The sequence below is a fragment of the Camellia sinensis genome, chromosome 13 (genome assembly GCF_055761805.1).
Source record: "Camellia sinensis isolate YWXY chromosome 13, ASM5576180v1, whole genome shotgun sequence".
Classification (NCBI taxonomy): Eukaryota; Viridiplantae; Streptophyta; class Magnoliopsida; order Ericales; family Theaceae; genus Camellia; species Camellia sinensis.
This window is the reverse complement of record NC_138973.1, coordinates 15,162,928-15,173,380: the sequence shown is the minus strand read 5'-3', so window position 1 is coordinate 15,173,380 and position 10,453 is coordinate 15,162,928. Positions and strand designations below refer to the sequence as shown.

At 34.3% G+C, this 10,453-nt stretch overlaps 1 protein-coding gene across 2 annotated transcripts; it reads right to left on the bottom strand.

Annotated features, from left to right (window-relative positions):
- Positions 1 to 2,048: 2,048 nt before the first annotated feature.
- On the bottom strand, positions 2,049 to 10,227 carry LOC114277627 (pleiotropic drug resistance protein 1-like). 2 transcript variants are annotated; one of them, XM_082901592.1, is made up of 24 exons: positions 9,681 to 10,227; positions 9,438 to 9,558; positions 9,244 to 9,332; positions 9,068 to 9,152; positions 8,199 to 8,358; positions 8,025 to 8,101; positions 7,796 to 7,849; positions 7,607 to 7,697; positions 7,205 to 7,506; positions 6,820 to 7,101; positions 6,396 to 6,712; positions 6,158 to 6,318; positions 5,955 to 6,058; positions 5,671 to 5,827; positions 5,443 to 5,547; positions 5,191 to 5,354; positions 4,742 to 5,074; positions 4,350 to 4,640; positions 4,172 to 4,255; positions 3,956 to 4,089; positions 3,558 to 3,785; positions 3,284 to 3,455; positions 2,713 to 2,967; positions 2,049 to 2,592 (listed from the first exon to the last, which is right to left on the bottom strand). In XM_082901592.1, exons 1-24 carry the CDS (start codon positions 10,004 to 10,006, stop codon positions 2,335 to 2,337), a joined length of 4,350 nt encoding a protein of 1,449 aa, XP_082757718.1. In that variant the 5' UTR covers positions 10,007 to 10,227; the 3' UTR covers positions 2,049 to 2,334. The 2 variants fall into 2 exon arrangements, with proteins under 2 accessions (XP_082757718.1, XP_082757719.1); XM_082901593.1 differs by lacking the exon at positions 3,558 to 3,785 and having other exon boundaries at positions 9,681 to 10,216.
- Positions 10,228 to 10,453: the final 226 nt, after the last annotated feature.

The following is a 10,453-nucleotide window of genomic DNA, read 5'->3' as shown; positions in this document are numbered from 1 at the left end:
GATAACTTTTTGACTTTTTAATTAAAAAGGTAAGTCTCCAAACGGGACCTAAGATTGAAGTAAAGGTAGTTTGTGGCTACTTTTGCTTTTGAGTGAGCTCTTGCTGAACGATGCATATATGAAAGGAAGACTTTGGGTGAAAAAGTTCCAAATAATCCCTTAGTCTTTCAAAAATTGAATTTTAGGAAACTATATTTTAAAATTAGTTTGGCATGTCCTCAAATTATTCAAAAAAATTATGAACGATTTTTTTTTTCCTAATATTTTTATTAGTCAAGTATGGTGATATGAGACAGAAAATATTTGTTTAATTTGGTCATTGAAATTTGGGAGGACCAACAAATCCAAAGTCTTATCCAATTCCTAATTTTAGGAATTTTTTTTCTTTCTAGAAGGTCAATAATATTTACTTGACAAACAAATAACACAATGTAGAGTGGAGAGCCACCAAAATAATGATCCACCCAACAATAAATCATCTCTCATTTCTTGAGATTTGGAGTATTTACCATAGTCAAGTCAAGCCATTTTGTTACGTGCCTTGCACTTTGGATGAAAACTTATGGGGAAATAATAAATTAGTTGAAGGTTGAAATAAAATTTAAATTAATGATAAAATTTATAAATTTTAATTATTAAAGTTATAAAAAAATTTCATATGTATGTTGTTATTGTTAAAAATTTGATCTGATTTGTAATTCCTTCTAAATTTATTCAATGACTTGGGTTAAAATCATGCAAACAAGAGCTTGTATAGTAGTCAAACTAACCATCTATGAATTTGATTATGAATTGATTATGGCCTTGTTTGGTTAGGTTATTTGGTTAAAATAATTAATAAAAATAAAATGTTACGTCTAACTTATAATTATTTTATTTTATTTCTTACAAACCATCAAATCAATTAAAAAAAAAATCAATTATTATCTCAAACATAACATTTGTAATCAGGCTAAATTAGATAAAAAATCAAATAACTAATTAAATAGCATATTTTCAAATGGAGCCTATATATTAAAATTAGCCTATACGCCAGTGATTTTCATTCTAACTAATATATCACGATGTATCAGATGGAGTTCAGCAATTGATTTTTTAGAATCTAAAATATAGATGCATTTGATAATTGTTAAAAAAATTAATTTTTTATTTATAAAAAAATGACTTTTTAAATTATTATTTTTTAGCTCAAGACAAAAAAGACTTTTTGCTGATCAATAAACCAACTCTTTTAGCCCATGACAGATGGGATGGTGAAAGGTCAAAAACCTGATATGCATGAGCCGGAGGACGAAACAATAAAGTTGGGAAACGTATAGGGGGAAATTACCGAATCAGGATCCCCTCCTACTATTTTCTCCTTGTATTTCTTATTTATTGGTCCATTGGGCTCACAATTTTAATAATCCGAATCATTCATATTTTAAGATTTATTCAGTATATTATACCTATAAAAAAATCAAGTTGATCGGATATCAGAAAGCATGTGTTCGGAAAACTCGAACTAAAAACTATTTTTTTTAAAGAATTTAATAAACAGTTTTCCGAACACATGCTTTCTGATATCCGATCAACTTGAATTTTTACAGGTATGATATACTGAACAAATATTAAAATATGAACGGTTCGGATTATCAAAATTGGGCCTAAAGTGGGCCCAATAAACTAGTAAGTAAGAAATGCAAAGAGGAAATGTAATGACGGAATCCTGATTCGAAATTACCACCTAGTGGTTTTTTCACAGAATTATTACATGACGAAAAAGTTTAACAATTTAATTATTAATATTTATAAAAAAATTTATTCATTTGTAATTATTTTTTTAAATATACACTGAATTTAAAATTCTCCAAAATATAATTTACCCCTTTATTATTTTTAGATAGTATTTACCCCTTTATTATTAGAGAGACAATTACCGATAAACTGCAACTCAATTAAAAGGAAATCATTTAAAATAAAAGTATCGGCCAAAAAAGAAAAGTAATAATAAAAGTACCAAGAAAATCAATACATACAACAACGATTGAAAGAAACTCTTCAAATAATTGCTTAGAATTTTCCATTTTTTTTATTGCACTTTGCATCAGTTCATTACATGTAGATGGGTTACATTACATAGACTCTCAATGCCCTAGGGTCTCCTTACACAAACCTAACTCATTACAAAATCAAAATAAGCAGAAAAGAATTCAAAAGCTGATGGAACCAGAAAAAAAGAATGAAACAAAAAAATAAAATAAAAATCCTATAATAATGTACATCACACATTGGCAGAAACTATCATGGCTAGAAGATCTTTTTCAGAAAGAGTTATTTTTTTGCATAAAATTATTATCTTTTCTGGAAGTTAAATACCCTGATTGAATTGGCAAAGATGAATCCAAAGAGCACAGCTATCCCAACTATAATAATTGCCACATAGCCCACAAATTCATGTTTAAAATCAAAGTAATTCCTGACAAATTCTTCAACTGTTTCACCTGTGTCAAGCGTTCCTTGAATGTCTCCAAACTGTGAAGCAACTAATCCATACAGAGTCCAAGCAACTGGGCAAATGTAATAGTACCACCTCCACCACACCGGTATTCTCTGTCATGATCATAGGAAAATAAGAAAAAAGAAAAAATGTTTAAATCCTTTTGAGTTATTTTTTAACATGTTACCTCTCGTGTTGTGAAAGTTGAATGTTTTGGAATCAATTTAACTTACTGGTTTTGGAATGATGAATCCAGAGAAAAGGTTCCATAATACATAGAAAGCGGATGAGACTATGGAGGCAATGTTGTGGTTGGGAGTTACTGCCACTGTCATCATCCCATAGAAAGTGTAGTATAACAGGGTGAAGTACATGAAAAACAGATACCATAAGAACTTGGCAACTGTCCACTCAAATCCAATCATGGCGTAAACTATGACTCCATATATGAGAGTCTGAACAAAAATGTATGGGATCTCAATCACAACCTGCCAAAAAAAATAAATAAGCAAATAAAATAAAAATTTGAAGTATCTTGAAAATTTAAAATAAAGTTTTACACTTTTATAGTAAACAGTTCTTTTGAACCAAGTTCATACAAGGAGTAGCCACAGTTTTCCCAGTCTAAAGCATATGCACACAACCTGCATTACCTTTTTTTTTTAATTTTTATTTTATTTTATTATTATAATGAATTCCTGGTAACTGGTTATCTTCAAATCCCAAATTTTCTACCTTAGGGAGGTGCTTGAATGACAAATGCATTTTGTCTAGCCAATTTCGCATAGAAATAAAAATAACTACCTGTCCAAAAGCATATGGCAATGCTGAATACATTCCGGCTGCTCTTTCCCTGTAAAAGACTGTTCTCTCAATCGCAACTACAGGCTGCACTGAACCAGCATTTTGTACACCAAGAAATAGCACAGCAGCATACATAGAACCCATTGCGTTGAAGATATCTTGTTGTGTTCCCCTGCAATACCAGAACATGAAAGTTAATTTAGGAACTATGAAATGGTGAAACAATTTTGAAAATTGGATAAAACTATTTTTGGCTTTTCCTTTATGAATATACCTTTTGGAACCGAGATCCCAGAAGATAGTCCCGAACAACAGAGCTATGCATGTTGTGAACAAGAATCTCACTGCACTATATGGCGGGTTTCGCCAGTATGACAAGTGCTGTTTCCATAGGCATGCCATGCATTGAATAAAGAAAGCTTGCGAATATTGAGTGGGGAAATATATATCTTTTGAGCCCGGAGGAGGTGTACTAAGGTCCTTGATTAAGTCTTTGTTTCTCCTAATTAGTCATCATAGAGTGTTAATGCTGGGAAATAGATCCGTATCCAAAAGGAAAATTATTTATGCTTGCCACATTTATATTTCAATGCTGATTTTTCTCAGAATTTAGATTAGTTTGAACTAGATGTAGAAACAAAATTTTGTTTTGATTATGTAAGAGGGCCATACCTATATAGATCTGAATTCTTGTACATTTCAGCAAAGTTCACCCCAAGAGCTGCTTCTTGTGCTGCTGAAGTCACCTCTAACATCCATGTTGCTGGATTATAACCGTCTTTGATTTTACTAATTCCATTGATACCCTAAAAGAAACATAAGATGATTATGTTATTACCTAAGTAGAAACACAAACATGGGAAGTTTGAATGGCCTCATATATATTACTTCAAAGTACTCGATCAGATGGGCAGAATGGCGGCCTAATGGACCAACATATATTTCTTCACCCCCTCGTTTTAGAAGAAATAGCTGCGAATCCAAAATATTCATTCTTTAGTTCTCTTATATAAATTTTGAAACTAATTTAAAGCATTGGATCATTAATCTTGTAAAAATTGCCTACCTCATCAAAAGCATCAAATATGTCAATGCTCGGCTGATGGATGGTACACACCACAGTTCGTCCTGTGTCCACCGTGTTTCTTACTGTTCTCATCACAATTGCGGCTGCCCTAGCATCAAGTCCAGAGGTTGGCTCATCCATGAATATTATGGATGGGTTGGCTACGAGCTCTACTGCAATTGTCAACCTCTTGCGTTGTTCAGTCGAAAGACCGTTCACTCCAGGCAACCCAACTAGTGCTTCCTTTAAAGGGGTTAGCTCAACAAGCTCCATGACCTCATCGACAAACATCTGCAATTCATCATTTAGATTAACATTTTAACATGTCTATAATTGAAAGAAAGACATGCAAGGATTCATCTTGGCATTCAAACTCTATGATTATACGTCACCTTTTTGCGAGCAGAATCAATGTCAGAAGGCAACCGGAGCCAAGCAGAGTATTGCAAGGACTCGTAAACAGTTACATGAGGGGAGTGAATGTCAGTTTGCTCACAGTATCCTGTTACACGAGCGAATGTCTCTTGTTTCTTTGGGTATCCTGATATCGTGATCCTTCCCTCAATATATCCACCCGTTTTCCTACCTGCCAAGACATCCATCAGAGTGGTCTTTCCAGCCCCACTAACACCCATCAGAGCTGTAAGAACTCCAGGCCTGAAAGCACCACTCACGCCTTTCAGAAGTTTTAGCCGGTCTTCAGGAATGCCTCGGGCTTTCATTTCCTACATGTATAGTAACAATTTTAGTATGTGCATAGTCATCAAGATAATCAAGATTAGCACTTTGTGTTTAAACAAGTACTATATTTTTACTTCACCATCCATATACTCAAAGATACCTGTGGCATATCTACTGCATATCTGACATCATTGAATGTGATTGAAAGAGGTTCGAATGGAAGAACCATTCCGCGCTTCCTGTTTTGGCTGACTTCACTAACGCTACCTACTCTTGAAGTCATTGAGGTCGATAAAGCACTTCTTTGAACTTCATCTCCCCTTTCTGCATAAAGATGCGTTGAGTGTGTTATCACCAAAAACTTGCAAACCATAAATGAAGAGCACAATCTGAGGGCTAATTAGTGACCCACCTGAAAGTCTCTTTCCTCTTGATGATAGCTCAATCTCTCCTATCTTACAAGCATTTCTCTCTGCCATGGTTTCTTCAGTCAGAATAGCCTGAGGCTTCCCAAATGCTGCATCATATTGACCCCTTAATTACTTAATAGAACAAATTGAACCCCAAGTAACTCTAATTGGGGTTTGTCAAATTTTAAAGTAAAAAATCCAATATTCAAAATGAATGAATGGTTACTCACGGTTGAGATAAGCGAGAGCCAAAGTGAAAAGGCAATTGAACAGAAAAATATATCCAATCGAAGCTCCGACTCCAATCCAATACCAGTATGCTTCTGGGAATATCCCGCGAGACTTCAAGACTGTTACGCCTAATGATTCTGTTGAATTTGCAGGAACCTATAACACAAAAAAATTTCCCAAGTTTAGATCATCTTACTCTAAATCTTTTTCCTTTTTTTTTCTTTTTTTTTTTGTGATGATTTTCTTTAGGTTTCTTGCAAGCTCAAAAACATGATATGCTTACATGTCTCCAACTGCTCCCAAGAAATTCATTCACTGCTATTGCGTTCTGCGCATACATCAAAGGTGAGGCCCAATAACCCCATATCCACCATTTTTTTATATTCTCTGAGGCAAAGAAAGCAGTTCTTATAATAAAATTCAAGTCATGAACCAAAAGAAAATGTGTGTGCACACTTGTGTCATATTATGTTTCACTTTCTTTACCTCTTGACAAGATAAATCCACCCAATACAAGAACTCCAAGTAGAGCAAATGAGCCAAAAGTGTTCGCAACAATCATGTTCCGTCCTAATGCCCCAATGAGTCGGAACATTCCAGAAGCCATCTGGTTAATTAATAGAAGTAGAAGGTACATTTTGAACAACCTGCCAATAAAAATCGATCAGATTATTGAAATGAAAATCTTGAAACCAAATCCTAAACTATAGTCACACATCATTACCTTCCAACATTTGGATCAAATCCTATGACATAATAAGTTGTGAAAACCCAAATACCGACTTCTACAAATGTTATTGGGATCTTGAGGATCCATTTGGGTAAAGAGTAAGCCCAAGCTGGAAAAAAGAGAAGGTCTCTTTGCTTGTAAAAGGTGGGAAGCTTCAAGATGGTCATGGCTAGCTCCGCAAACCCATTAAACATAATCATCATGATACTATAGAACAAAGCACCCATGAAAACCGTTCCATCTGCTGTTGTTTTCTTGGGCATCTCAACTCTTAGAAATATTGTCATTGCAATAAACGCCATAATAATAAGCTGAAATCGGCAACCATTGATGGGAGTTAGAACAAAAGTTCCAAATTATTTCATAAATGTGAAGTGGAACTATGAAAGTTTAATGCTATGATTTGACATGTACTCACTTGAGTGAATTTGAATATGTAGACAAATGAATTCCTTTTCATGAGCAAGTATTCTCTGGAGATGAGAGCTTTCAACAGTTCCTTCTTACTAACACCATACTTCTTAGTTGTTAAAGCTGCAGGGTGGCTCTTGGCTTTGTCAAATGGAATGGCAAGCTCATCTCCTAATTTTCGGCCAACGTGAAATGACAAAAATGCCTCTGCAAATTCGTTGACATTAACAAAATTATACGGCTCATCTCTCTTTGCCCAGTACTGCTCTTGATCTTTCTTCGAAGTCACCTATGATTTCACCAAAAACATTTTGAGTACTTCAAAAGTCTAGTGTGTTCTATACCATAAAAAAAGAATGTATTTGGAGAACAGTTATAATTCAAAAAAGTACTTCTTGTAAAAAGTCCGCAACTCCTTTCCTCTCAGGACACTTGAAGCCCATGTATTCGAAAAACTCTAGGACATTTTCACGAGGGCCTTCATATACAATTTGCCCATCTGAGAGGAGAATTATGTCATCAAACAAGTCATAAGTTTCTGGCGCTGGCTGGAGGAGAGAGATAACAGCAGTTCCTTGAAGGATGTGGATGGACTGCTTGATTGAGTTCACAATTTGATAAGTTGTAGAACTGTCCAAGCCAGTTGATATCTCATCCATGAAGAGCGCTCTTGCCGGTCCAACCAGCATCTCCCCTGTATCATATTTTATCAAAATAGGTAAATATTTAAAAAAAGAAAAAAGAAAAAGAAAAGGTGTAATCATCTAACACGAAGTCAGCAGGTTAGGAATTACCTGTCGTGACTCGTTTTTTCTGCCCACCAGATATACCCCGCACCATTTCATCACCCACCATAGTGTCAGCACAAACTTCCAATCCCAAAATCTGTGAATTTGGAAAACCAGAAAGTATGCATATCAATTTTGTGTGATTTTTGTATTTTCCCCCATGAAATGTCATTTAAGAGAAATTCATTCAAACACCTTAAGAACATAGTCTGTGACCACACTGGCCCTTTGCCCTTCTAGTGATACTGCCTGAATAATTACAAGAGTATAGTTAGATATACAAAACAAAAAAAGAAAACAATTCACAAGAATTACATCCAGAAGAAAAGCATTTATGGCTTAACAAAATACCAAAATTCGCATATAAAAACAAAACTAAGCAAGTGAAAAAAAAAAAAACCAAACAGAACAACTATTCCCTTACTTTCATGTAAATGTCAAGATCAGGATCAGGCTTAATGTTTGCTTCTTTTTCTCTTCTAGCCAATTCTGTTAACATGTCTGCAAAATTTTCAAATTCAAACAAACCAGTTAAGACCCAATTCAATTCTCATAACCAAATCCTAAATATGATCAACACCCATTGAATATAACCGACCATAGCGAGCTCCGACACCTTGACATCTTGCTGAGAAAGCCAGTGTTTCTCTCACTGTCAATTCTCCTATATGAAGGTCATGCTGACTTATATAAGCTGATGTCCTCTGTGGAACAAACTCATTCATTCCATGCCCATTGTATGTTACTGTCCCAGAAACCTGCAATTTTTTTACCATCAGACTTGTTTTACAGAAATCAAAACTTCCACTTGCAAAAAACAATAAAGAGAAATAATTAAACACTTATATGTGGTTCAGTAATATAGTTGGAAAGAATATAAAGTTCACTACGTGCTTAACGGCCCCTCCATCTCGATAAAAGGCTTTTATAGTAAAAGTACAACACAAATCACTACGAGATTAATGTAAAGATTACAAGATGAAACAAGTCCCCAATTCCATTTTGAGTATATGTTTTATAAAATATATTAAAAATTATGCTTTTTGAAGATTATATTCACTACGCGCCTAACAGCCTAATAGTCATAGCCCTTTGTCTCCGTAAAAGGCCCTTACAATAAATTTGAGTGTCCAGTACAATTACGAAACTCTTCACAACAAGATTTATGTAAGATCACAGGATAAAACAAGCCCCCAATTCAGTTTTCGGCAATTGTTCTAAAAAAAATACTTAAAATTAGTTTGGTGTAAATAAACCGCAAAAGATGTTTTTAAGTTTTTAAAAATTATTATTTTTCAAAAAAAAAAAAAATCAAGATGATGATCGCTTTTGAATTTATTACTATTTTTTACCAAATTAATTTTATAATATTTAAAAATAAATAAATTTTAACAACAAAACCAGAGATAGTTGGTTTTTTTTTTTTTTTAAAAAAAAAAAAAAATGAACTAGTAGTTGTGTTCTTACTTTTAGATCTGAATCAAGTTTTCCACCCAAAGCAAGCAGCAATGATGTCTTTCCAGAGCTTGGTGGGCCCAAAAGCAATGTCATTCTGCAAAAACAAGATCAATGGGGTTGAGAACTGTTGTTAGGTTAATCCATAACAATTAACAGACCATGGGACTTAAAAATTTTATCCTCACCTGCCAGGCTTGATGATTCCACTAACATCATGAAGGATTGATAATGGTTTCTTCCTACTTGGAAGCACATGCAGGTAATTCAAGAACCCCTTTTTAAAACAGAGAGAAACAGAGAGAGAAAACAGGTTTAGTTCAATTTACAAATTACAACAAAGACATGAACATGTTTATGTGTTCTAATTGAGAAAATTCACCTCAAAAAGATTAATGGAGAAGTTGAGAATTGTTGGAAGTGCTCTACCACCAACATAAGCTTCTGCATCGACATTCAAATGCTCGAACCGGACTTCAATGGTGGGAAGATCAATCCCAACTCTGTAAAAATCAGAAAACAGAGACACAAAAAAATAAATGTGCTTCAAACACGATTACATCAACAACCCAGATCAATTTACAATCATAAAATCCCAAAAAAAAGAAGAAAAAATTGAGATTACCTGTCAATGCGTTTCTTGAGCTTCAACAAGAACTTCTCATTGTCATCCTCTGCGATTTTCACGAGCCTCTCCAACAGATTCTTTCTCTCCATCACTCCAAGATTTTTGATGTCAATCTCTCTCGCATGGCCTTGTTCTTCAGTCAGAATACCTCTCTGAATCCTCTGATAAGTGGGTAATTTTTCCAGAGCAGCCCATTTCAGAGCATCTTCGTCGTCTTCATCGTGAAAAGATTTTGAGAAAACTTCTCTCCCGCTGTTCCTCCATATGTTGGAACTACTCAAACGAGCACTACTCACTCTCAGTATATTATCACCACCCTCCATTGTCACCAATGTTTCTCAAATTTCTTTTGAGAAATTTGATTGAATCTTTGATGTGTTATTTTTATTTTTTAGAGGAGAAGAACAGATGGGTATCTTTTGGTGTGTCTCTGTTTCTAGGTGTTGGATAGTGGGTAGTCTTTGTTTCTTCTTGTATTTTGGAGAGTAATTGGTTTGGTGGTTAAGGAACATGCTCTGTTAGAGACAAGAAAGAGAGCATTTATATTGGTTTTGAAGTGAGTGTGTGATGTATGGATTGACGTCATTGCCATTTAGGAAAATTATTTGCAGTGTCAAAATTGTTTTTGAAGTGAGTGTGTGATGTATATGTATTGACGTCATTGCCATTTAGGAAAATTATTTGCAATGTCAAAATTGTTTTTGAAGTGAGTGTGTGAGGTATGTATGTATGTCATAGCCATTTAGGAAAATTATTTGCAATGTCAAAAT

What these genes read in the sequence shown, in the direction of transcription:
- LOC114277627 (XM_082901592.1), bottom strand. Translation starts at nt 10,006, where the DNA reads ATGGAGGGTGGTGATAATATACTGAGAGTGAGTAGTGCTCGTTTGAGT. An exon ending in AGGTGTCGGAGCTCGCTATG is followed by an intron (nt 8,102 to 8,198) that starts GTCGGTTATATT and finishes AAAATTTTGCAG; the next exon opens with ACATGTTAACAGAATTGGCT. An exon ending in ACATATTCAAATTCACTCAA is followed by an intron (nt 6,713 to 6,819) that starts GTGAGTACATGT and finishes TGCCGATTTCAG; the next exon opens with CTTATTATTATGGCGTTTAT.